Consider the following 26,800-nt stretch of genomic DNA (forward strand, 5'->3'; position numbering starts at 1 on the left):
GATTGGCCGCTCGCGCTGCCCTTCCGACGCTGCCCGTCGCTCGCTTCCTGAGGCGGCGGCCCGCCCGCGCCGCCTCCCGTGACCCGCGGCCGCTCCCAGCTGGCGCTTCCCGGCTCCATCCCGCCGCAGTGAGCGGCGCTACGGGGAGCGCGGGCCCGGGACAGCGGGGCGCTCTTGTGGCCGGCCTGGGCCGCCCTCCCGCCGCCGTCCCTGCTGCCTCGCAGGCCGCCGTCCCGGGCGCAGGATGACCCCTCCGTCTCACTGGGACTTCCCGGTGGAGCTGTGCTGCCGACCCATGGCGTTCGTCACCCTCACAGGCCTGGACGTGGTGTACAACGCCGTGCACCGCGCCGTGTGGGACGCCTTCTGCGCCAACCGTAGAGCCGACCGCGTCCCCATCTCCTTCAAAGTGCTGCCCGGCGACCACGAGTACCCCAAGTGCCGGACGAAGGTAGCGAGCGGCGCCGGCCCCGGCTGCGCCCTGCCCCGGCGGGCTCCCTGCCGGCCCGCTGCTCCGACGGGCTCCGGGAGCGGCGGTGCGGGACTCGGCGGCTCCCGGCGGGGAAGGGCCGTGCTCCGCTCCGCCTGGGCTGCCGCCCGCTGGCACCGCGCTCTGCCGGCCCTCGGCTGCCTCTGCCCCCGATGTTGGAGGGAAGTGTGGGAGCTTCAAGGCAGGGGAATTGTGAGGGCGAAGGGGAAGCCGAGAGCGTTGTGATGGAGCGCTGTGGGTGCATAGGAAGCCCAGGGGTGCCTTGGCTCATGAGCCAGAAGCAGAGAAAGCCCGTATGGTTTACTTTTTAAAGTACTTGCTGCTCCTGTACATAGCGTTAAGGTGCTTTGTAAAGTTTGAGATTTGATGAAACCCAAAATTTAACTCTGGAGGAACTAGACACTTAATGTATTCTGAAAAAACCCCTAACCTAACTTCTAAAGCTTTTTTTTACTAAACATTTCACTTTAACTGAGTGGAACACAGCAGAAAGAATATCTCTGCTATTCTTTCTGCTTTGCGATGTCAATGAGTTTAACTGTTATAAAACTACATAATTCCATGATGCTGGCAAAGACAAGGACTCTAAACTGGTGTGTCCTTGCACTGTTTTGAGACCTCTGTTTTCAACTGAGCCTAGTATTTCATACTAGCCTATATTCTCATACATGGCAGTGTATGAGACTTGCTCCTAAACTTGACCCTCTTCTCCAGCCTTCCTGGAATCTGTTGTTCTTTGCTGCTAATATCTCAGGCACCAGGCCCTGATGCCTGAGCTACTGAGGGATATGGCTTAATAGGAAGCAAAGGCAAGATGACAAACATATTAAGTAGCAAGAATGTCGAGGATATGCCCTTTCTCCTGCTATAAATGATTGAAAATGGGTTTTGTGGCTTGCTTCAATATTCTCAATATTTTCAGAGGACATCCTATGAGTGGTATATTCCAAAAGGAATCCTGAAGACTGGTTGGATGAACAAACATCTGAATTTGGTTCCAGCACTTGTGGTGGTATTCTATGAACTGGACTGGGATGAGCCACAGTGGAAGGAAAAACAGCTGGAGTGTGCTACTCGAGTTGAAATTGTCAGGTAGATTTTTTTTTCACTTGCTTCATAATGTACTGCAAGCTAATGTAAGTGTGAATTGCAGAATCTGTTTGCATTCTAGAACATACACTTTTTTTTCTTAAACATAAATTAAGGGGAACTTGAACTTTGCTTTTTAATATACAACTCAAAAGAAAGAACTTTTTAATGGTTTATTTGTAAAACCATTACTTATTTTACTTATGTAAAAACAGCCCCTGAAATTTTTCTTGCTAAATTCAGCACAATTGTTCTGTCCCAGAAGAAGGAAGACAGCATTTTCTGAATGATGGAGCATATTGTGTTGTTTGGCTTTTTCACCTTTGTAGCATTCTTCCGGTGCTTCTATCTAGACTGATTTTTTTTTCCTGTTTATTCAGAAATAAGAAGTGAAACCTTGATACTGTGCTATGTTGTCTTTATTTTAGGCAGAGTTTGCAAGGAAGAAATACCAAAGTTGCTGTGGTTTTGATTCAGAAAAAAACACCATTGCCTCCAGGTACTTGAAAACTATGCACAGTTGTGGAGTTCTCATTTTTCAGAAAGCCCAGTGGACTGAGCTGACTTTGGTTTGTCACATAATCTGTGGTTCTTCATCTGATGTCATCTACATTTAGTAAATGCACTGTGACTGCAGCAAGGTGTAAGATAAATAGAGCATTCCGGACAGTTGGCCCTAAACATTTGACACTTTTATCGCTAACTTGTTCCACTTAAATCCAAGTGCATTTTTTGATACACAGTATCAGAGATGGCTTCTATGGTAATACATCTGACCTGCCTTCTTGTAAGCAAGTTGCATTTTAAACATTGCTTGAGATCAGGAAAAGCAGTAAAAGCATTGAGAACTTACAGGAAGAGTATTTGGTACCTACAGAGGTCTTTCATCTTAACTTGGTTTTAACCAATAAAATCTTGGAGCTACATGGAACTGTGAAATGTGATGCACTTCTGTAGAGCTACTGTGTGCTTTCTAGTGTCTGGCAAACCATTTCTTGTTTTTTTGCTCTACCTCCTGTATGTGTTTGTCTTTCCTGGATGCTATTGTATTTCTCAAGACATGGGATATTTAATTCTGTGAGAGATGAAAAACTTACATCGGACTCGTAATTTTTTGCTAAAAACTGCTAGGAGGTTTCTGCATGTGTTCTGCTGGATGAAGCACATAGTACTCTGAAAGAAATAAGAAAGAATGTGCTCTTGGTTTTTTCTTTATTAGATTTTTCAGTACTGTTTAGACCTTTTGGTCTACCTAAGGTTCATAACCTGACCTTTAAGCTTTTAGAACTGGTTTGACATTGCAGCACCACATACCTCTTACTTGTGCTTTCCTTGACTTCACTAGGAGAAGATGTCATTGCATCAGAGAGGGCTGCAGCTTTGTGTAATGCTTGTGACCTTTCTGGAAAATCACTCTTTGTGCTTCCCCACACTGATCATCTTGTTGGCTATATTATAAGGTAAGTGTTGTAAACCCCTGTCTTGCTCTGTTTGCAGAATGTGGGATGGCTTACAGGGCACCTGGCCTGCTGGCAGCAGATTGGGAGCACTTGTCTCAAAGGGGAAGAAAGATCTGCACACAAGAGTTAGCAGAGCTTACTGAAGGGGCTTTAAACTAGGCTTAAAGTGGGAAAGGGATAAAACCAGTTTCACTGGAAATAAGCCTGAGGTCAGCATGCAAGTGTTGGACTATTGGTGTGCTAGTGAGGCCCTTCATTCTGCTGGCTCAGTGGAGATGATGGAAATCCATGCAGTGTCCAGTTCTGGGCACCTCAGTGCAAGAAAGACATTGAGGTGCCAGAGTGTGTCCAATGAAGGGCAACAGAGCTGGTGAAGGTCAGGAGCAAAAGCCTTCTGAGGAGCAGCTGAGGGAACTGGGGGTCTGTAGCCTGGAGAAAAGGAGGCTTGGGGAAGACCTTGTTGCTTTCTACACCTCCCTGAAAGGAGGCTGTACTGGACAGTAGGATGGGCTTGGTCTCATCTCCAGGGCTTCCCTTCAAGCTGTAGGATGAGAAGAAATGGCTTAAGTTGCTTCAGGGGAGATTTAGATTGGATATTAGGTAAAAAATTTCTTCACCAAAGGGGTTATCAAGCATTGGAACAAGATGCCTAGAGAAGAGGCTGAGTCACCATTGAAGGTGTATTTAAAAGGCATGTATATTGTGCTTAGGGACAGTAGGAAGGGCTTAGTGCTGGACTTGGTAACAGGTTGACAGTTACATTTGATGATCTTAAAGGTCTTTTCCAATCTAAACAATTCCATTATTCTAAAGGAGAATTTGAGAGATCATAGGTTGAGATGAATGCTATGTGGCACTGATTGTAGACCAGCAGTGAATGTTTTACCTGTTTGCTGGAATTCTTTATGTTATTCTGATGAATTCCACACAATTTCATTTCTATGTGTGGTTGAGTAATGACAGCCAGAGATGTTGCTTTTAAAGAAATATTTGTAGATATCCCAAGTGGCCTTTTCTACTTCTACAGTGGTTTTGGCCCTGCTGGTTTGAAATTATTTTCCACACAAATATGTTTTTAGGTTTATCTCTTAACAGGCTTTTGGTTTTTCCCCCACTTCCACTCCCTGGCCATGTAGCTCTTTCCTTCTGTTTATGTAAAGTGTCATCTATCTGGTTGCAAATATTATCTCTTTGTCATTTTCTACATTTCATGTGCCTTCTGTTTCAATATTTACATGGACTACAACTTCAAATAATTTAGGAAGGCCTTTCAAAAGCAAATTGAGGAAAGGTAGACACTTTTGTGTAGCTCTAAAAAGAAGGGCTCAAACTAACATAATCATGTTTTACAATAATTAGTTCTAATTTTTCCATGTATTCTCAGGGAGAAGAGGGATCACAGTCTGAGGTTAACTTTGCTCTCACCCTCATATTTTATATATAAACAGTATAATTCTCAACATAAATTAATGCTGCTATTGTATCTGTGCTGCTCACAAACTGCCACTGGAATTGATCAAAACAAAGTAACCATTACTTCTAGTTTTTCATATTTTTTTCAGTGCTAAATTGAGATTATAGTAACAGAACTGGTACTTCAGCCTTTATTTCCTGCATGTGTCAGTGCTGTTGCATGTAGTCCTCTCCTAGATTTTGATCTTGTTCTAGTTGATTTTACTCCTTACAATATATGCTCCTTAGGTCCTCCTCACTCTCATGTTGCATTTGGTGTGTTTGTCCTCTTTGTCCTCTCCCCCTGTGAGTTGCCGTGGGCCATTTCTCTTGCTGACAAGTTTCATTGTTACCTCTGCAACTGAGGTAGCTGTTGATGTTTGGACAGAATGATGATACCTAGTCTGTACCCTCAAAATTTTATTTACTGCTGTTTTTTCCTTTCACTCCTTCCCCCACAGTCCAGCAAACAGATGCACTCCAGACGTACTCTGTGAGCCTCAGCAGGATTTTCTTGTTTTGACTTAAGGGCATCTCTCATCTTTCAATTACCTTGCAAAATCAGAACAGCTTATCCTGAGACTATCTTAAAATAAATACTAAAATTTGTTGTATAAGAAGTTGCATATAAAGCTCTCAACTTACTTGTTCTACTTATTACTACCCTTTTTGTGAAAGATTTTTGTCTGCAGACTGTTATCCTGTGTGGTAACTTAGGGGAGTTTAGTAATACCACAAGGTCCTTTGCCAACACTAAGATAAACATGATTAAAAGTAACTTATTTTGAAGAACTTAAGAATTTCTTTGTATGTGGGAGAAACTTTGTGACACTTATGAGCAACTTTGTTGCAGGTTGGAAAATGCTTTCTATGAGCATGCACAGACTTACTATTATACAGAAATAAGAAGAGTTAAATCTCATAAGGAGTTCTTGAACAAAACCACTCACCAGGTAACGTTACCCTATTTTTGAAATACTGTGCAAGCTATTTTGCATGTTAAAACATGAAAATAAATGTTTGTTATTTAAACGTTTTTATTCTTCCCTACCATTTTTGAGATGTCCTATTTTCTACAGTTTAAACTTTTATTTTGATTGGTTTTGTTCTTATATTTGTCTTTCTCACATCTTCCTCAGAAGAGCTGCAGGGCAAAATTAAGTCCTCAGATTAAAAAAAGAAAAACTTCTCATTTATCTACATGGTTTAACATATTTGAGTGTAGTATCTTAAGTTGTGGGATGTGTTTCCCTTAGATATTTTGTACTCAGAGTTGATTCACTTGATTTCACTTGATTTCAGTTTTTAACTTTTGCTTTTCAAATCTACTCAGACACATTATGTTCTGTTGTGATTGCCAGCTTTGCTCTCTTAGAAGCTGGAATCCAAGTGGTGAGCTCCAAACCACAATCAGTTCTGTTGGCATAGAGATTTTGGGGTGGTGTAAAGCCTCTCCCTTGTGCCAGGGTAACAGGCTTTGAATAGATTAAATCTATTGAAAGATCACTGCTGTGTCATGGTGAACTATAGACAGAACTATTAGGAAATAGTTGCACATTCACTTTTTCAAGTCAAGTGCTGTATTTTGTTAACCTCTGAAGTTACCACTTGTATCTCTTTGTAGGTAACAAGGTATGTTTGGATGTTTGTGAATGATGTACACTGGTTGTGTTTTGCAGCTTTTGTTCGTTAGACACCAGTTCAAAATAGCCTTCTTCAGTGAGCTGAAACAGGATACACAGAATGCTCTCAAGTAAGACTCATGTTATCTTCCCCCACCCTCTCTACCCCAAATTGCTGCTAAGCCATAAACTGACAAATATTTTCCTGAATGCAAAATTCTTTAAACATGTATGTAAGGGGCAAGTTCTTCACTGGGAAGAATGCTCTGGTTGGAAGGCTGTTTTTCATTGTTGGTAGTCCTGTTCTAGAACTTTATTATCATGTGTGATTTATCTCTTAATTATTCCTGCTTAGGAATTACAGAACTGCATATAATCTTGTGCATGAATTGAGGGCTCATGAAACAAACATGCTGGAAATCAAGACCATGGCAGGATTTATAAATTACAAGGTAACAACTGTACTTCTAGTCTCTGACAACTGTTACTTAAAAGAAAAAAGTTGATGCACTTAAAAGAAAAAAGTTTAATGGGGAAAAGTTGTAAAGTTCAGTTTTATATTGCTTTTACAGAGATGGATTAGAAAGAGTTTTCATTGGAGCACCAACTATGCTCAGACTTGCAGAGGCTTCTGAATTCCACACAAAAGAAAGATCCTTAGCTGAAGTTGGGGATTATTTTGAAGGATTTAAGTTCATTTGAGATGCAATCTTCTGAAAGACCAGGCTCTCTCATTCTATGCAAGGAGAATGAACACCAGGGCTGCTTGTTCCTTGAATATTTTTGTCTTCTTCCAAAGCTTAGGCCAATTTAGTTCAGTCATTGCTTGTTAGGGGGAAGAAAGTGACTCTCTAAGAATCAGTCCATACTTTTGTGGTATTTTGAAGGCTTTTAGGTAAAGCAAAACTATCCCACCACTTACAAGAATCTTGGAGTTGTATTCCATCAAATTCCATTTGTGGACTGCAGGCTTCAAAATAATCTTTGGTCTTTCTAGAGGCTCTGAAGTTCCTTGTTATATTTGGCAGTGAGTTATGCACTCTTATGTTGATGTCTTGGGCAAGAAGGGGATGATAAATAGTATTAGATGAAATAGAGAACCACACAGTTTCAGGTGTAATACATTATGGTTTACAGATGTAAACCATGAACTTTTCTTCCTTTATTTTTTATGCAATTTTTGCTCTTCAGAATTATGTAGAATTAGCTTGGGGGACTGGTGGGGTTGAGTGCTAAGCCTTAGCAGCCTAACAGTGGTTTTTCATTTTACTTTTATCTTTTCCTAGATCTGTCGCCTCTGTTTTCAACATAACACTCCACTGGATGCTATTGCACAGTTCAGGAAGCATATTGACCTATGCAAGAAAAAAATAGGAAGTGCAGAACTGGCTTTTGAGCATGCTGCCTGGATGTCTAAACAGTATGTTTTTGCTTAGTAGTGTTTTAGACAAACAGTGAACTTCAAAAGATTTACTTGTCTAGACAAGATATCAATTTTTAGTTCTCTAAGAGATACACAAGAACATAAAATACACTGTTGTTCTGTTTTGCATTGATCATTGACTGCTTTTCTCTTTGAATGAACAGAATATGAACAAATGCAGCCATAGAACTTAGATGCAAAAGTTCAGAGAAATATCATGTGTCTTGAGTAACCAGAACTTTTATTTGTAGGGTACTTTTCGGTTCATATTGCTGTTCTATACACAATCTCGGTTATGAATGTTTTGTTTTTTTTTAACAGGTTTCAGGCCTTTGGTGACTTGTTTGATGAAGCAATTAAGCTGGGATTGACAGCAATTCAAACTCAGAATCCAGGTTTCTATTACCAGCAGGCAGCCTACTATGCACAGGAACGGAAACAACTAGCAAGTATGCTATGTAACCATGATGTAAGTTGGGAGGGGGAAAATGCTTTGTAATTAACCAGATAGTGAAATCCCTAATGTAGTCTTAAATAGAAGTGGAACAATCTGTAATATGTGTAAATGAAATCCTAGGAAAGGATATGTGTCTTTGTGATGCTTGTTAACATTACATATATTTGTAATGTCCCAGGACAAATACATCAGTATTTATTTATTTACAAATAATTCTGACATGTTTTTAAATTTTTTTTAAATATACTTTTGTATCTCTGGATACTTGAGAACTGACTTTGTTTTTCCAGTATATTTATATGTGCACTGTGTCTGGTGACTGACAGGAAGCAGAGAAACAAGAGCATTGGTACTAGGATATGGGGGGGTATTGTTTTAATATTTTTCTAACACTTATCTGGCAGAAGATGAAACAGAAACCCTTTTAATTGCTATATTTGAATTTCCAGTCCTCTGTGCCATATCCCAATCCGGATCCCCTGGAAACACAAACTGGAGTGCTTGACTTCTATGGGCAAAGACCATGGCGGCAAGGAATATTGAGTATGTTTCTCTACTGCTCCAGAAATAGGAGCTTGAATCCTTATTTGAGATCAGATTAGAAAAGGACTAAATTGTCTTAACATACACACTTTAAATGTTAAAATGTGCAGTATAAAGACTAGGTGGTTTGACTGTAATTTGCTGATTTTTGGCAGATTCTTAAAAGCATGGGGAAAGATAGTTTTGTTCTAGAATTTCCCTTCTAGGGAGATATAGCTGCATGTGAGGTAATAGAATGTGTGAATGTGTTTGAGTTGAAGCTTGCATATTGCTTATGGTATAAATTGCATATTGCTTATGGTATAAATTGCATATTGCTTATGGTATAAATTGTTCCCTTTCGGTCTGGACAGAATTCTGGTTTCATGGGTTTTTTCATTGTCTTATGCAGGCTTTGATCTTTCTGACCCTGAAAAGGAGAAGATGGGGATTTTATCCCTACAGCTAAAAGAGAAAAATGTTCTTCACTCAGTAAGTTTTATTCTTTAAAAAAAAAATCTGTTGTTTTAACATGACCCTAATGTTTGCATATGTAATGATATTGGCAATGGTTTTATCCACTAGGAGCTAATAATCACTTTGTTGAGTAATGCTGTCGCACAATTCAAGAAGTACAAATGTCCAAGAATGAAAAGTCATTTGAGTGAGTATAGATAATCAGATGCATTTTTTAAATTTAATTTTGCAAAGACTTTCAGTAGTGATCTGGATTTTTTTTTCAGTGGTTCAAATGGGAGAAGAATATTACTATGCTAAAGATTATGCCAAAGCTTTGAAGTGAGTATCATTCATGATTGCTTCTTTTATGTGCTGCCTTCTCACTGAGACCCCATGTTTTATGGCTGTGGAATAATGTTGGAAGCTTGTATGAAATGCTCCTTGAATCTGGTTGTGATTGAAGCACAAGCTATTGAGTCTATGAACCCCACTTATATTAAAGAAACTAAAACAGATGAGTCAGCATAAAAACTTCCTGCTCTGAGCTGTTGTGGGAATTAGCCATATTGGGCAAATTATGTATTTCTAGCTCACTGATTGAGTGCTGTCTGTCTGTCCTGTTTGAAGTAGGAGAGATGTATTTGCATGTTAGTAGGTGACTGGAGTTTACATGGAAGAGAAGATAGGCTAGGAGAAGCAGATCAATTTGTGTCAAGCCTGATTGTTCTATGAACAAGCATTTTTTGTTTATGTTAGGTAGATTTTTCTGAAGTAGGCAGAAATTCTTGTCTTAAATAGCTGAGAAGAGTTAAAAAAATTACTTTTTTGCTAGTAACAGCAAACAGTGGTCAGTATTAGGAACATATTAAGGTGTGTGGTTTTGCCTGATAAAGATTGATGCATATGTTGTGGACCTTTGAAACCCTTGAAGGGAGATAGGAGATAGGGAAGAAAAGAAACATCTTGGCTTAAGGAACATTGAATTTCTTCTTCTCTTGGACTAAGGCAATTCTGTCCAGTTGCTGTTTTGCTAGTTCTTTGTGTGAAGACAGATGAGTTGTCTTGTGAAAATATTTCTATCTAGAGATAGAAAATTCAGGGATTAAATGTTTCTTTATCATAGTTTCATGCTGGTTTTGACAAATCATTGCCTTGTATAAACAGTATACTTTAATCTAGCATTTGTATTAGTGAAAATGAATTTTGTATTAATGATACCAAAAAAATGCATGCTTCTAAAAAATATTGGTGAGCATGACTTGTTTCCTCTCAACCTTGTTGTGTTGCAGGCTGTTGGATTATGTTATGTGTGATTATCGCAGCGAAGGATGGTGGACCCTCCTCACCTCCATACTGACAACAGCACTCAAATGTTCATATCTGATGGCCCAGCTGAAAGATTATATCACATACTCTTTAGAGCTACTGGGCAGAGGTATTCTTCTTTGAATATTTTGAAATATGGCAAATCGTTGTCAGACACAGTGCTTACAGTACTTCAAATTATTTGACTACAAAATAACTGTGTACTTGTGCTGGATTTTCACTACTTTCTGTGCTGCACTGGGAGTTGAGTTGTCTTTCTTCATATATAAAATTCATTGCATTCAAATAGACTGTGTTAGGATATCTGAGATGCAGAGCTTCATTTGAGACTGTTCAAATAATGTAACAGGAACTTCTGAGCTTTGGCAAAGAACAGTAGTACAGCTAAAAGAGAAAAATGTTTTTTCTAGTAACAAACCTAACACAATTTTCTGGACTTTAATATCCCAAATATGCTTCTCCAAGACTCTTTCTAGAACTCTGCTAATGAAATATGTATGTGGGATGTTTTTGGGGAAAAATGTGACATAGGGTGGCTCCACAGTAAAAATGCAAGCACTATGGTCTGTGTAATGCCTGCTCCTTGACAATGCAGAAATAATCCTTTGGGGCCCTAAATTGCTAATACCACTACTAGTGCAGGTGTGGTAAAAATGGCTTTGCATCTTCTTAGAGCTAGCCAGGCTATGCTGCTTTGTATTGAAGAATAGAAAATGATGCAAAACCACCTTTCTTCAAGAAAAGAATGCTTATTTTAAGTAGTCCTTGTTTCTTCCTGTCACCCACTGTAGTTGGTTTTTTCAGTATTATCTGAGCTGGCCTCTTTGGAGTTCTAGACTTGTCTATGCTTTCTTCTGTTTTTAAACATAAACAACTAGGAGGTATAAGCATTATTATTCTGAGGCTTTGCTCCAATAAATTGCAAAATGCGTATATAATAAAAAATATTTTACTTGGTTCCAGTGAAAGTAAGATGAAACATTTAAAATGGGAATGTCCTTTGTTATGGTAGATGAATGTTAGAATTTTTTTTCCCCTGGAATGTGTTGTTTGAATGATGCAATCTGAGGGTAAGATTTACTGTTAAGAGAAAAGTAGAGACCCTTGCTTCTGTCTTGTAATCTTTGTTTTGTTCTCTTTATTAGCATCTACTCTTAAAGAAGATCAGAAATCCCGAATAGAAAAAAATCTCATCAAAGTTCTGATGGTAAGTGGCAGAACTCCTATTACCCTTTCAAATAATGCTAGGAGTGGTCAGTGTCTGTAACCTTCTTTTGTTGTTCTTTGCAATCCTTTGCCTGCATATAGAATGAAAGCCCTGATCCTGAACCCGATTGTGATTCTGCTGCTGTGAAAGCATCACAGAAATTGTGGGCTGACCGTGTTTCCTTGGCAGGCAGTAACATTTTTACAATAGAAGTCCAAGATTTTATACCATTTGGTAAGTAAGAAAGCAAATTTATACCAGATCATAAATTTGGATTACACCTTGAAAATAACTAATTAGGATGAAAATATGAAGGATGTATTAAAACTAACAACAGTGTTCCAGCGTTGCTCTGTTCCTTGTCTAAATCAACAAGATAAGAAATAATGAGAGAAGTTGGGCATCCCTTATCCCTGATATGGATTACTAAAGAATTCCTTGTTTTTTGAAAGACTTCTGATATTCAGGTGTCATGTGAAGTAGGATTCTGAGGAAAGAGGGCAGAGTGTGTGCAAAGTAATACTTGCCATTGAACAGGGGGCATGCATGACATCCAAGTGTACAGGACTATCTGTTTTCTGCTGGACATCTGCATCTCCTCTCCTGTCCAAAGGTTTTGGCCAAGTGCTGAAAAATGCCTTTCTGTGGCAGTGTTAGTTGCCAGATTTGTCCTTGCAAAACAGAGTTGTAAGAGTGTACACAGAACAATTCTTGCCACAGTCATTTCAGGAGTGTGCTTTTGGAATTTAATGTTATAGTTTGTTTAACGTCTCCTTCTTGTTTCTTTTTGCTTTTCCTTTTTATTTTCTTTTTTAATTCCAGTACAGTGCAAAGCAAAATTTCTTGCTCCTAGTTTTCATGTTGATGTTCCTGTGCAGTTTGATGTGTACTTGAGAGCTGATTGTCCTCATCCTATCAGGTTTTCTAAGCTCTGCATCAGTTTCAATAATCAGGTACCTATGTTCTATGTCTGACCTAGCGATAGAAACTGATAATAAGAATGGAATAACATTCTATTGCTTTTAAACATTAAAAAAATTGGTTTTGCCTAAAATTATGTTAATGCTTAAGCTGAAAGGTGTCTGGGTTTTTAATGCATTATCTGTTGCTTTTGACAAATATATTGATACTAGAATAAAACTGGTTAGTTCATCTGTCAAATCTAGGCTTTTTAAGGAAGCTTGCTAAAGTTTCAGAGGGATCATTTTAATGTCTTATTTCTTCTGATTCATTAAGCTATATTAATATAATGGATATCTGGTGTCAAAGAATTGCAGTGTAATTACTAGCGAGTTTAACTTTGATCTTGTGAAAAGTCAGAAAAACCCATACAGTTTGATCCAGTGACACAGAGCTTTAATATTTGCTACATTGCCTTTACTCTCTAAAGATGTCTTCTGAATGAATGTATCAACTTTTTTCCCCGCTTCTCCATTGTAGGATTACAACCAATACTGTGTTGTAGAAGAAGCCTATCAGAAAAGTGATATTCTAGAACAGTCATCACAAGGAACAATGTGCTTAGTGCCTGGCAAAACAAGAAAGTTCTCTTTCAAATTTGTTGCAAAAACTGAAGATGTAGGAAAGAAGATTGAGGTTTGTCCTTTTGTTTTGTACCTTTCTTACTGTTACATACAATGAACTCAAACTACAATGTGCCCCTAATCTAGCGCCAGTTAAAAAGTTTTGCAGTTCTGAATGTCTGAATTCTTGAAACTGAGTATCAAAAGTGAGTGAAACTATTGACAATTACAAAACATGAAGAAAACCACAAAAACTGAAGAATTGTTTCAAGAAAATTTTATCATTTTTTAAAATATGTGCAATACTTAAAGTGTGAGTGGTGGTATAGTACTATGGGAGGGTAGGAAATTGCAACTTATTACACTGCTTGCACCTGAACACAGATACTTTTTCCACTGCTGTTTCATTAAATGAAATCCTGGGGTGGTGAGGTCCTCAGTCTCCAAGCTGTCAGAAGCTTTTTGATGGTACATGTATTTATGATGTCTGTCTATGTTGGAAAACTACATTCCTACAACAGGTGATCAGAAAACTCACCAATAGGTGTTTAAATTTGTCTGTCAGATCACATCTGTGGATTTGATCCTGGGAAGTGAATCTGGCCGCTGTGTGGTTCTGAACTGGCGAGGAGGAGGGGGAGATGCTTCCTCCTCTCAGGAAGCACTGCAGGCAGCACGGTCCTTCAAGAGAAGACCTAAGCTTCCAGACAATGAGGTGCACTGGGACACCTTGACAATTCAGGCCAGCACTATGTGAGTAACTGGGGTTCCAGACCGGTCTTTTTTTATTGAGTTGTTCCCATCATGTTGTTTTTCAGGAGTCTCACACCTCTTAATTTAATAGGCCATCAGTTGTGGGAACTTTTATACAACAGGGTGTTTTAGCCTCCTTTAAACTAGGCTTAAAAACAAGTTATTTAAGAAAGATACAATAACTGAGTCTTTCTCTCAAAGGATTATTTCTAGAGTGCCGAACATTTCTGTTCAGCTCCGTCATGAACCTCCTGCCCTGACTAATGAAATGTATTGTTTGATTGTGACAGTCCAGTCACATGAGGAGACAGTGGCCAAAGATGTCAAGCTTACAGCAGGTTTAAAACCAGGTATTTGGGGTTATTTTCTTTTAATTCAACAGTCTCGTAATTGACTCCTTTTTGTGGATGCAGTGCAGAGAAATACAGTGAACTGTTGTCTTGCAGTAATTAAAAGCCAAACCAAAGTGAAAGTTGGGAATGATGAAATACCAGTGGTAAGAACAGCAGCTAACAGACTCATTCAGTTCTGATTATTTTAACCACTGCTTTTCTGTGGTGCTTACATGGGTATTTTCAGAATATAAATCGTTAGAAGTTTGAAAGAAAACATGAAAGCTTTTCTATTCTTTTCTGACTTTTTATTCCGTTTGCTTGTAACTAAAGTTTTCTTTTCCCCAGACAGAGATCTTTTCCTTGCTGAGCTGAAAGCACTAGACAGTGCTAGATGACTGTTTTCTAACTATAGACTTTGTGGGTTTTCTCTCACACCCACCCTGGTTTTTTGTTTTTCCCTGCCCTGGACAACATGGTTTGGTTTTTAAACCACTTGAAATTTGGGGAAGAGTGGAGCACTGAAGCAGTATTTCTTAGAAAGCAAAGGAAAAAAATGCATATATTGTATGTCTGAGTCCTAGCTATCTCTATGTAGATATTGCTGACAGTTTTCAGTGTGTGAAGCCCAAATGTTATACTCAGTATTCATCTTTGTAGCAATTATCCTAAAAGACAAAAGTATTTTTTCAGTCACTAGAATATAGGATGCCATACATTCTGTGTATTCTGAAATAGAGTTTTCTGTAGAGTTGTATGGTTCATTAAAGTCACTGGATATTCTTGAAACTTGTTTAATTGGATCTTTGGGCTTGGCTCCTAAAACACTGTTTAATAGATGGTCTTTGTTTTTCTTAGGTTTTTTTTTTTCCCTTGCTTGATCTAATCTCTTTAAATGGGATATGCAAGGTCAGTGTGGGTTTGCTGATTGCATTAAAAGAACAATTGAAATCTGACATTTCACTTATAGGGAAGGTGATGTATTTTCCACAGTAGTAACTCTTTGGCAAGATGTGGCTTGTTTTACTTTGAAAATTATGCCATGTAATTGCAGTAATGCCATTATTCTAGTTAAGCTCTGACTGAAGAATGGTGTCATTTAACATCTATACATTTCTTTTTATGTACTTTCAACGCTGACTTGAAAGAAAGTTTTTTAAAATATGTGAAATTATTAAACCATGTTCTTGAAAACAAAAGAATCACAGAAAAGTAAAACTTCCTTTCTACTTCATTATAGAATATCAAGAAAAACTTGGATCACATAATCCTGTTGTATTATATAGATGGTAGGGAATATCTAGATATAATTTCTGATTTTTGAGATTTTTTTTTCCTAGCCCAAAGAGATGTAACAATAAACTTGCAAGGGTACAAATGCTTCTAAAACTTGGAAAATTTTGAGGTGTTGTCAAATCAATCTTCTGCTGATTTGAAAGATTCTCTTGACAAAATGAACTGTGTTAATGCCTCATGCATTGCTTTTAGAGTTTTGTTTTTTTGGTTTTGGTTTTTTTTTTTTTTTTTTTTTTTTAGGTTTTTTTTTTTTTTTTTTTTTTAGTTTTAGTTATTGTTTTCATGCTTTAGTGATGTAAGGCCGTGTGGATATGAAGACTGTTTTTAATCCTAGGGCAAGATGCTAACCTGACTCAGAAAACTCAGGTGACTCTTCATGGAACAGATGCATGTGATGACTCTTTTCCTGCACTGCTTCCTGATATCCCTGTAGGAGACTTGCAACCAGGGGAAAAGGTCAAGGCTTAAAACCTTACTTCTCTATCACACTCAAGAAAATAGGGACCCACTGATAAAAGACTCCCTTAGACAGACTTCAGTTTACTTTCTGGTATCTGAACCAATAAATGAAATGCTTATGGCATATTTTGCCTACTGTTTAGATGTAGTTTAGTATTCTTTTAATGAGACCATCTTTTGGACTAAATTGGAGAATAGGGTATGTTCTGGGTTTGAGTATACAGCTGGGAGATATGAAATAAGGAGGCTAACTTCAACTGCTAATGAAATGTACTGCTTAATGGACAGTAGATAATGGGCAGCAAGTGTGACTCAGGATGGTAGAGGACCAAATATGTACTAAACTGAAGTTGTGACTAGTTAGTTAGAAGTCGGTTATGTCATGTATTACACAGTTATGGTCCTTTTTTATATTGTTAAGTAACAGACTGTGCGCTGCTCTGGTTAAAAACATTTACTGCATGATCCAGATTGTGCATTCTAGGAGATACATTATGGTCAAAATAATGCCCATTCTACTGTTGCCCTGTTGGACTAAGTCAGATGATTAACAACTTTTGGACAGCTCTAGCCCTAATTAATGTAGTTTAGCTATAGCTCACACAGTCTCCTTTATATTGCAGCTGGAAAAACCAATATACATCCGTTGTGGAACAGTTGGTGCAAGAATGTTTCTGTTTTACATTTCTTACTTAATCAACACTGTTGTTGAGGGCAAAGAAATCCTCTGCAGGTGTCACCGGGTAGGTTTTAAAGATGCACTATTTGCATTTTATCCAGATAAATTTGTGAAATACTAGAAATATTCTACAAGCTGTAAATTTGAGTATCTTAGAAACCTTTCCAGGAGATAGAATAAATGCTAAGTCAGCAGTATGGTAGCCCTTTTTAGCATGAGCAGTTCTATAGCGATTAGCAGAAGAAAAGTTTTCTATATTTGTTCATAAATATCTTTAACGATACATTCTTCCTTGGGGAGGACTGATTAAAATAACAATTAAAAGTAACTTTATATTAATATAATCTTTGACATCAGTAGCCAGGCCTTAAGTTGACTATAACTTTTTTCCTCTCTTCTTCCCATCTTTTTTGTTGCCTCTAAAGGATGAAACTGTAACCATAGACACAGTATTTCCTTTTGATGTTGCTGTCAAATTTGTCTCCACAAAGGTATGTGTTTGAAAAGTTGTTCATGTTTTGGAATCACAGCACTTTGGAGTCATACCCTGTTTAGTTAGAAATAGTCAGAGCTTGTGTGTGTCTCTACAGCTGGAGCACTTGGACAGAGTATTTGCAGATATACCATTTCTGCTGATGACAGACATCCTGAGTGCCTCTCCTTGGCCTCTCACTATTGTAACAAGCAAGTTGCAGCTGTCAACTTCCATGACCCCAGTAGATCAACTGGAATCTTATGTGGAGAATGGTAAGTTTCCTTAGAGTATGTTCTCTATCAGGAGGATACTTTTTGCATAAATTTGGAGTAATAAAGGGGGACACTTTAAATAATGTTTGTTTATTGAATTGTAAGTGGAAGAAAGCTGCTCTAGTTGCTTGCCAGAATACAACTTGGACAGCAGCATGCTTTAGAATTTAGTTCTACTTCACTAGGTCAATTAAATAGACTTAGATGATGGATGGTAAAAAAAAATTCTGATTATAATAGACATGAGGGGAAGCTGAACCTGAAATACTTCTGAGATGCAACTTCTTAGATATCTGTATCCAAAGATACTCAATATTTCCAGTGTTTCTGGGCCATATATACTTTCTGGAATGCACTTTACCATGTGATAGAGGCAGTATCCACAGGTCAATGATCCAAGTCCATGATTACTATCACAAAACTGAAAAATGTGAAGCTAGAAAGGGTAGGTTATAAAGAACAACTGGTAGTAGCCAAATTGTTTTTAATATTACCACAGTTTAGTAACTTATTATTTGCATTTTAAAAAGTTATCTTAACGATCTCAGCCATGAAAACTGCAGGGTGTTAGCTTTGAAGTTAAATAAGTGGAGTACTTAAAAGTAGAGCTGATCCAACATCTTCCAACAAAACACCTTCTTTGCATTTGTGGCATCAGAGATGTGAATTATGTCTTCTGTCAAAACTGTGGAAGCAATGAGGTATTCTGGGTGGCTGCCATGTGGGACAGCTGTCCACTCATGTAATCAAGGACTTGCAAGGCTCTACTTGATCTGTTGATTCAAGGATTGCCTGGAAAAAAACAATTACTTCCCAGATCCTTTACTCTTCAAACTATGATATTTCATCTTCAGCTCTGGCACTTTGTGCTTCGTGGCTTCTGGCTGATGTTCAGAGAGAGCTAAGTGCCAGGACATGGGAACCCTGTGGGTATCAACTGTTCAGCTGTCCATCTTTTGGTTGATGGGTTTTTTTAAATATTAATGATAAATTTTGAAAGACCAAAACCTATTTTCTTATTACTTTTTAAAAATCACTCTCTACATGTAAAGGCACTCTCTTTTTTTAGTTTATTTGAGTGGAGAAAAAAAGAAAAGAAGAAAAGTGAGAATTCAGTTTCACTGAAAAGCCAGTAGATTTTTCTTGTATTCCTTCTCTTCCCCTGCCCTCATCCATTTCAGAGGGAGAGGGGATATGTCCATGTTCATTTTAATTTTCAAGCATCAGAGGCGTCTTATGCTGATGTCTTGGAATCTGCTGTAGAAGTGTAGGATTTGAATTGACATTACTTTGCTTTTTCTGTGTGTTTATGAACTCTAAATTTGCAATGATTCATTCTGTGTGCACATTAAAGATATTATGATGCTGTTCATGAAGTAAAGTGACATATATTTGTATATGTTACTCTTTCATGTATTAGAATACTTCCCAATCTATTGGATCTATACATTATGTAGGTATATTTGCAAAGCACTTGAAAGGCCTTTCTGGCTGAATGCTTGTGTTTGTGTCATATTGCATTTCTAGGCTTGGTGGCTTAGGCTGTTATTATGCTTTGATTTTAAACAAAATCTTGCTGATAGTTGTTTTACAGACAGGTGAGAGTGCCAGTGAGTGCTTTTGCCTTCGATGTCCTCCAGTTACTAATGCTAGTGGAGTGGCAACTGGATGTTATATCATTTCCTGGAAGAGGTAAGCATCTCTTGACCTTGATAAGGAGAGAAGTAAGCTGATTTGGTTTTAGGAATGATAGCAAGATGTTGGGTTTGGGTTTTTTTGGGAGTGAGGAGGAGTGCAAAAAATGAACAAAAAAGTTCTGTATTTTCCTGTAACAAGCACTGTTTAGACTTTGGACCTACTAATTACTACTTAATTTGTATACTTACTTGATAGTTTATGTAGTGTAATATTCAACATGGTCTGCATTTGACTTTTTCCTGCAGAAGTTCACCTGTGGAAAGTGTCCCTGTTGTTAACACAGTCATCACTCTGCCACATGTGATTGTAGAGAGCATTCCCCTCCATGTTAATGCAGGTAATATTAATTTGGCAACATATGTGTCCTAATTAGAATTTCAAATACTGACAGCACCCAGAGCTTCAATTTACTGTAGCAAAATACAGAAAAGTGGTGCTGAATATTATGGAGCTAGAGAAGCTCAAGGCTTGCTCTTCTTTCCCCTTGAAGGGAAGAGGAGGTAGGTAGTTGCACAAATGTGTTCTCCTAAAAGCTGTCAATGGAGCTGATATAATACTCAACATGTGTTATGTGGCAGCCCAGAGACTGGAGTTCGCTCTGCTGATACTGCCTTCCCAGTAGGTTTCTCTAGATGCCTATGGCAACAGTTGTTCCATCCACCCACATTCTGGGTGCATCCCAGGAAGAAACAGACTGGAGAGCTGGAGACGCTTGTTGGCAGGTGAAATTTTTCTTTTGTAGCACTTCACCTGCACAAGAACAGAGGGAGATTGAAATGCCCACCAAACACACATCATTTCAATGCTTTCCTCAGCTTGTTCTCATTTGTACTGAGATTCTTCCACTATCCTCTTATCCTGTTACACTTTGAAGGAGCTTCCTGACAGTATCTGATTAGATTTTGGTAAGCTGAAAATAGTCAGCAGCAATGGAAGTGACTTCCTAGTTATTTTTCCTGGGCAGTGTTAGCAGCTGGGAGGTTTGTTACTAGATGTTGAAACATAGCACTGAAAAACTCTAATGAAGCTGTATTCTGTTGTTTACTCTGTTTCTAAAAAATCTCATCAGAAGGACTTTAGGTGCCTAGTTCTTGTATCTTTTTTTCTGAATCTTTCACCGCTTTTTGCGATGCACTTTTTTTTTTGAGTGGAACTTGAAGATGTGTTTTGTGTTTGAGATAAGTTACTTTCTTTCCAAAGATCTGCCATCATTTGGTCGAGTCCGAGAGTCCTTACCTGTGAGGTATCACCTGCAAAATAAAACCAATTTAGTCCAGGATGTGGAGGTGTCCGTGGAACCCAGTGATGCCTTCATGTTCTCTGGCCTTAAACAGGTACAGAATTGTCATATCCACTGATCCTGCTGGTTTATCTGGTAGTGATGAATATATTGATTAGACTTACTCTAATCTTACCTCTGAGGTACAGAGAGGAAAAAATCATTGTTTTTTAGATGTTTAAAGTATGGTAAATTCTGTCTGGAAGAATATATGAATGCAGATTCCATTTTGGGCTAGATGGAAGCCTCTCTAGGAGCTGTTTGTCATGTCATTCATGGGTAACATATTGTTTTGGTATAGAAGCAATACTTCAACTAGAATTGGAAATGAGTTGCATTCTTTCCAGCTTCAGAAAGTAACCAGTGCATAAATAGAAAATAGGCAGAGCTTTCGAACACAGAACTTACCTAAGGTTGTGGTTTTCTTTTCTTCTTTTGTTAAGATCCGGCTCCGGATCCTTCCTGGCTCTCAGCAGGAGATGCTGTATAACTTCTATCCCCTGATGGCTGGCTATCAGCAGTTACCTTCTCTGCACGTTAACCTGCTGAGATTCCCTAACTTCACCAACCAGCTGCTCAGGCGGTTCATACCAACACACATTTTTGTAAAGGTAAGGCTGGGAGGAGTCACTTGTGTTTCAAGGCTCCCCTTGGGGCTGCTCACATTCTGGGGACAGCCACCCCAGCTGTGTTCAAAGCTGAGTGTCTCTAAGCAGGCTAAAATGTCCAGCTTGTAACAGGGTCACTTGCTTTGAAAAATCTTGTGCATTGGTGTTGTCAGCCAAAATCTTTAGGAAATCTGTTTCAGTGCAGTATGTATTTGGTTACCACTAGGTGAATGAACTGCATGTGCTTGACATGTCCCTGATGTTCTGTTCCGTGTCTGATTCTGTAAAAGGAGTTTTAAAATTGCCTCTATTTTGAGCATAGTAGAGGGAGCTAAGTTACCAAATACTTTTAATACCATGATTCATAGCACTACTGAAAAAAGTGATTGAGCAACCCATATGACTAAGTTCAGAGACACTGTAGCATCCCACACATCCCTAAATAACTTCTAAAAACACATTCTGTCAGTGAATCAGTCTAGAATTTTTATTTTTCATAAGTGGTATAACTCTGAAGACAGTTCAATCATGCCATGAGAAACGGATCTTTTTACTTTTTAAGAATCATCTAAATCCATTTGCCCACAACAGTGCTTTCTCATCCCACTGCTGCTGTCTCCAGAATATTTTGTTCACTTTTTATTTAGACTCTTTACAAGCAAGGAGCCCAAAGACTTTTCTATAAGATTTGAGATGGACTTGTTCAGAAATATGTAATCATGTTTCTAGGAGACTGGCCTGGTGTTATTTCAGTTTTGTTTTAATCAAAAGAGATAGGCAGAACTTACTTTTCGAGTGTGCTGACAGTTACTGGCTCTTCAAGATTGGTTGTCAGGGTGTCCTCCTAAGAAAATAGAAGAGGCATTTTTTCTTAAAAGCGTGGTGTTCATAAAACTCCTGTGGACTCTCAAGCTTCAGAATTCTTTGGTTTTGCTTGCTTTTGGGAGTTATCAGAACATCAGAAAACCCTATTGTAAGGATGCCTTTTCATCTTTAGAACTTCTTCCTTGCTCTCTTCTATCTCTAGTGATGTTGCTTAAAATTTCTCCAAGAAACTGTTAGTCTAATTCCTGTTTTACACATTAATAATTATCAGCTTTCTATACTGCATTAATGCTCAGAGCTCTGATCAGCCAGGCCTTGTCTAAGCTGTGCACATGTGTGTGGAGAAGGCATTTACCAGGGCAACTGAGGAGCTGAGGCCTCCAGGGGCCAAACTGAAATTTCATTTGGATGTCCTGTGTGTTTGTGCCACTGTTGGAAACCTTTAGGAGTAGGATAAGCTTAATGCTACACTTGGGTACCAGAGCTACATTGACAACACAGTGTGTTGCAGAGTTAATTTCCTAGTAGTCTATCATTTTTGCCTGGGTGTGGGTTTTTTGGTTGGGTTTGGATTCTTGAGGGAAGTTTGTTTGGGTGGCTTGTTTTGTTTTCGTTTTTTTTTAATTCTCTGTCTTTATTTTCTTAAAGCCTCAGGGTCGTCAAGCAGATGACAACTCGATTGCAGCTGCATAACTTTGAGACCTGTACCTCTGCACTTAAAGAAATGGGATGTTGCACAGAATATGTAAAACTCACTTTGGAAACAAGGCTTTGATCAAACCATAAGAATTAAATTTTATTTTGAAATTACAACTCTTAGCAGAACTAATGTTTAAAAAAAAGCTAGTGTTTCATAGACTTTCTTTAAGGAATAAACACGTGGGGAAATCTTGGTGCTTTATTTAACGGGAGCATTCTTTTGAAGTTAATTTTGAATGTCAAACTCTTAAAAGTGTTATTGAGGCATATTAAATGTCTTGAATATTTAAGAAATGCTAATTCATTTGACCAAACCTGAAAGATGTTTTCACAGTTAACAGTGCAAAGTGCAAAGTTTGTATTTACTACTAAAAAAAAAATTATCATTTTTTACAGAAGTTTGTCCTGTGCCACTTGTGTTGAAGACAGAGCAGGTTGTGCAGTAGCACTGTAAATTACAAATGGCTACATCTTACTGTTGCAATGGAGCAGCCTACTAGTCCTTTAAAACCATAGCTCTCAAAAGGCACTATTTCTCCTAGGTAAGCCATACATCCAATTTTGAATTCAGCAGCTAGTCTAAAGAACAGAGATTTGGTCCTACCAGTTGGACTATCCAACCTGGAGCTGGTGTGGTTTGGGGTTACTTCTACACAGTTTCCAGATTAAAGACATCTCTTGATATGCTCCTGCTGTGTGAATTTAAAAAATAAACATCCTACTGTTGTACAGCTCTGGATGAAGTGGTGTGTAAAGTACAGTAAAATATGTATATATAAAAAATTGCATTGTGAAAATTTGCATTGTTTAACTTTCTAAATAATTACATTTTGATTGCTTGGAAATACCTTATTTATTGTCAAAGTGAAGTTCTAATAAACTGCTTGTGACAGAGTACTTCTGAAACTGTCCCTAACTGCATTACTTTCACAGTTTTTTTGTAACTCTGATCTCACTTGTGGACTGATACATCCATCTGTGGCATTGAGGTCCAAAAGAACAGCTGGGATACTTGAAGGAAAGCATGAGTGAAGTCCTGAAAAATTATGTGTGAGGATATACTGTTTTTCCATGGAGTGCAGAGGTAGTTGTATTATGAAGGTTTTTCCAATGTATAGATGGGGATCAGAAGACTGATTGACAAACTGTGCTGGGAAGAACAAATTAAACCTTCCTTATTCTTTGCTTAAATGTACTGAACTAAGCGGCAGTCATGGAATAGGTATCTTATCTTTCTCTCTCTTTTGTTTTTGGTTTTTTTTTTAGAGTGGAAAATGTATTTCTTTTCCAGATATTTTTTCTCTTAAGTAATCACTCAGGTTGCAGCAATGCTGGCACCTCTTGTTACTTCTTCTTGAAAGACATGTTGATGCAAGTAGTGTAAGTGTTTGGTGGAGAATTGGGTGCCTTCCCCCACCCTCAAAACAGTCCTAAGAGTGGTTTTTCTCCCTTTGAGAAAGGGGATGACATAAAATGTTTTCATGGTTACAATAATGTTGAAGTCTTAAGGGAATTGTGTAAATACATTCGTACTTAAAATTGTGAGTAGTAAGAATAATATGGAAAAAACAGGAATGCAGGCATATCCCAGACCGTGGCAAAAGCTTGCTACTTTGCCATAGTCACAATTCCTGTTCTTTCATCTGCAGAGGGAATCCTTTCTTGTTTTGTATGATCTTACTATAGCTGTAAATACTACAAAGCAAATATTTTTGTGCTAATTGTCTCTAAAGTGCTAGGCACACCTTTTATGTTATGTAAATGACTGATGTGAATGAAAACATGCAGCAAGCAGGAGCCACCTTGTTAAAAATGCTCGAGAAGTGATTAATGATGACTGTCTTTCTGACTCAGAGGATTCTAATGCTGAGGGGAATGTTTGTGATTCATTACGCAAATCCCTTTGGAAGTCTTAAGGAGATATGCACATGTATTTCAGTGTAAGTGCAATCTTTTTTATTATTTACTATATTTTAATAAGCACCATTCACACTTCAATGTATACTACATAAAGGTAGTCTATTTTAATTGGAACTAATTAAGTATCAAAGAAAGGAGAAGCTACATATAAGTCTAAAAATAGCTTTCAGGGAAAAAAAATTGAGATCAACATGTTCAAACTGCTACTGAGCTGGAGACCTAGCCCTAGTGCTGTAGCTTCCTCCCCTTTTATGCTACTTGCTGCATGAGAGGGGGAGAGCTTGTCCCATCTCAGTTCTTGGGAGGGGAAGAACATTTCCCATCCTCTCTGATCTAGCCTACAGCAAAGTCTGGAGTGGAGAAAGTACTCTGTTCCTTCTCCATTGCTTCCAACCACTGAACTCTAGTTGTAGGAAATTAAGGAAAAGTAAAAGTTTCAAGGGAAGATTTTAATTTTAGATTCATTTTTAGGGTCTTACATGAAATATTCTCAAATTGTTGATTTATAAAGGAGTTTGAGGTTCTACCAGCTTCCTTTCTGGATATCCTAATGAACAAGTTGTTTATTTTCATGCTTTCTCTGTCTTCACCTGGGAGATTGGAAGCCTCTTGGGGGTAAGAATATTCTGCTTGGACCCTCCTTCAGGTTTGAGGTTACTGTGTCTAAAGTAGGAAGAAGAAGGAAAAAAATCTCAAAGGCACCTCCTTCCTTAAACCTGGTATGCTGCTTCGTTTTCCAACAACAAGCTCCTGCTCCTTCATGTCTTTTCAGGGAAGAAGTTAGGCTAAAGGAGAGCAACATGGGTATCTTACACCAAAATACCTTCCCAGTCCTCCTCCAGGGATGGTTTTGGCAAGAGACTTCTAGGGCTACTGAGGCAATCTCTGCTGTATTCCAATGATTAGCCATGCTACCTGGTTAACTGAAGTGGAGTATAGGGAGCTGTGCAGGACTTGTGACTGTGTTTAGCTCTCTCAGATGCAGGATGCTCATGCAGAGTGCTTTGCATCTCAGCTTTCAGTGTATCAGGTGTGCCCTCACAGACACTTGGCTTATTGGGCTGCTCAGGCAGCTCCTGCTGACCAAGTGGCTTTGTCCCAGTGGCCTGGGTTGTAAAATAGTTCATGATTATAAAACTTCTTACCTCACCAGGAATATGGTTGTTGAGTAGCTGTAAAGTGAGTTGTGTTGTCAGTAAGAAAGTGTGTATCCCAATTATTGTGCTTAAAGAAAATCCAGAAAATAAGTTTATATGATGTATAAAATAATTTCAGAGAGTGGTTTCTTTAGAGCTCTCTGCAGGAATGGTTTTGGGTACTGTCTGAAAGAACTAGATAAGGGGGAAAGTAGTTTCATCTGCTTTGAGGTTTCTGCTGGAGTAAACCCTAGGATGAAGAAACCTATTAGAAGTGTTAAATGCCACCTAGAACCTGTTTAATCCTGCTAAATTTAAGGGCTAGTATGTAGCAGGGCTACATCTGTCTGCTTGGAAAAATCCACAGAGCTGACTTCAGATAACATAGATGGAGACTTGTCTATAAATGGAGACTTGTCTAGACTTGTTGCAAGCTGGTCAAAACTTATCCCAGCTGTTCTGTACTTTTGGATGTCAGCAATCTTCTCTACTGCCCAGAATGTCATCCATGCAGAATGTGACTCCCTGCCTTTCCCCTTGCTGCCAGAGGGCTCAACAGAAGCAAGCTCACTGCTTCTCAATAAAATTGTTTGAAGGTTCCCTTCACACTCAGGCACTGGCCTTCCTGCTTCCTTGCTTGCCCATGCAAATAGGTGCTGGCTTCCAGAGGGCACTGGGGCCTTCCGTTTGATGTCTGTATGTTATTGTATTTCTTGACATATTTTTTTCTCAAAAAGTTCTGCAAATTTCCTCTGGAATGAACTCTAAGTTCTGCATTTAGTCAGAGAACTATCAGATCTCTGCCTTTCCAAGGCCTCAGAACTCACCACCTTGGATGCCAGACATGCCTTAGCTTTCTGCTTGGCAAAATACTCCTGGGAAAACCCTTACTTTGTTTCTACAGCAGATTGTGTTGGAACCTCCTGTGAGGCTGTGCCTATGTATTTCCCTGATTAAAGCCTTCTGTGAGATAGCTCCCTCAGCCTAGGAATGAATGACGTTGTCCCGCTGCTTGGCATTGTCCCATGTGGAAACATGCATATGCACCCTTCTGCTGTAGAAATACCCGGGCATGGTGCAGGGCTCAGGGAAGTTTCCAACCTTCACACAGCTCTGAGACTTGTCCTTGTTTACCCCACAGAGTGTGGTGACTGAGCAGTGCAGCAGGATGAGGTATGGGGACAGCAGCCTTTGTGAAGCTCAGTATTAATTTGGGGTAGGTAAGGAATAAATGTTGCAAATAATAATAGGAATGAACGAGATTTTAGGAAACTAGAACTCTACATGTCTTGGTGTTTTTCTGCCAAAGAGATGGCAAGTGTTGGAGAAGTAAACCCAG

The 26,800-nt window shown here is 38.7% G+C and overlaps 1 protein-coding gene across 1 annotated transcript; it reads left to right on the forward strand.

Moving 5' to 3' along the window:
- Positions 1 to 104: 104 nt before the first annotated feature.
- Positions 105 to 23,311, forward strand: TRAPPC11 (trafficking protein particle complex subunit 11). The gene is made up of 29 exons (XM_036382408.1): positions 105 to 451; positions 1,413 to 1,582; positions 2,008 to 2,078; positions 2,925 to 3,039; positions 5,345 to 5,444; positions 6,171 to 6,244; positions 6,469 to 6,565; positions 7,400 to 7,533; positions 7,858 to 8,005; positions 8,443 to 8,536; positions 8,928 to 9,007; positions 9,101 to 9,179; positions 9,259 to 9,313; positions 10,264 to 10,409; positions 11,446 to 11,507; positions 11,609 to 11,741; positions 12,330 to 12,460; positions 12,948 to 13,103; positions 13,596 to 13,783; positions 13,985 to 14,133; positions 15,746 to 15,867; positions 16,494 to 16,613; positions 16,975 to 17,040; positions 17,140 to 17,296; positions 18,880 to 18,988; positions 19,240 to 19,331; positions 20,195 to 20,328; positions 20,717 to 20,884; positions 22,355 to 23,311. Exons 1-29 carry the CDS (start codon positions 245 to 247, stop codon positions 22,397 to 22,399), a joined length of 3,402 nt encoding a protein of 1,133 aa, XP_036238301.1. The 5' UTR covers positions 105 to 244; the 3' UTR covers positions 22,400 to 23,311.
- The last annotated feature ends 3,489 nt before the right edge of the window (positions 23,312 to 26,800 follow it).

This window comes from Molothrus ater, chromosome 4 (genome assembly GCF_012460135.2).
Source record: "Molothrus ater isolate BHLD 08-10-18 breed brown headed cowbird chromosome 4, BPBGC_Mater_1.1, whole genome shotgun sequence".
NCBI lineage: Eukaryota > Metazoa > Chordata > Aves > Passeriformes > Icteridae > Molothrus > Molothrus ater.

What these genes read in the sequence shown, in the direction of transcription:
- TRAPPC11 (XM_036382408.1), top strand. Translation starts at nt 245, where the DNA reads ATGACCCCTCCGTCTCACTGGGACTTCCCGGTGGAGCTGTGCTGCCGA. An exon ending in ACTCGAGTTGAAATTGTCAG is followed by an intron (nt 1,583 to 2,007) that starts GTAGATTTTTTT and finishes TCTTTATTTTAG; the next exon opens with GCAGAGTTTGCAAGGAAGAA. An exon ending in TGTTCTCTGGCCTTAAACAG is followed by an intron (nt 20,329 to 20,716) that starts GTACAGAATTGT and finishes TCTTTTGTTAAG; the next exon opens with ATCCGGCTCCGGATCCTTCC.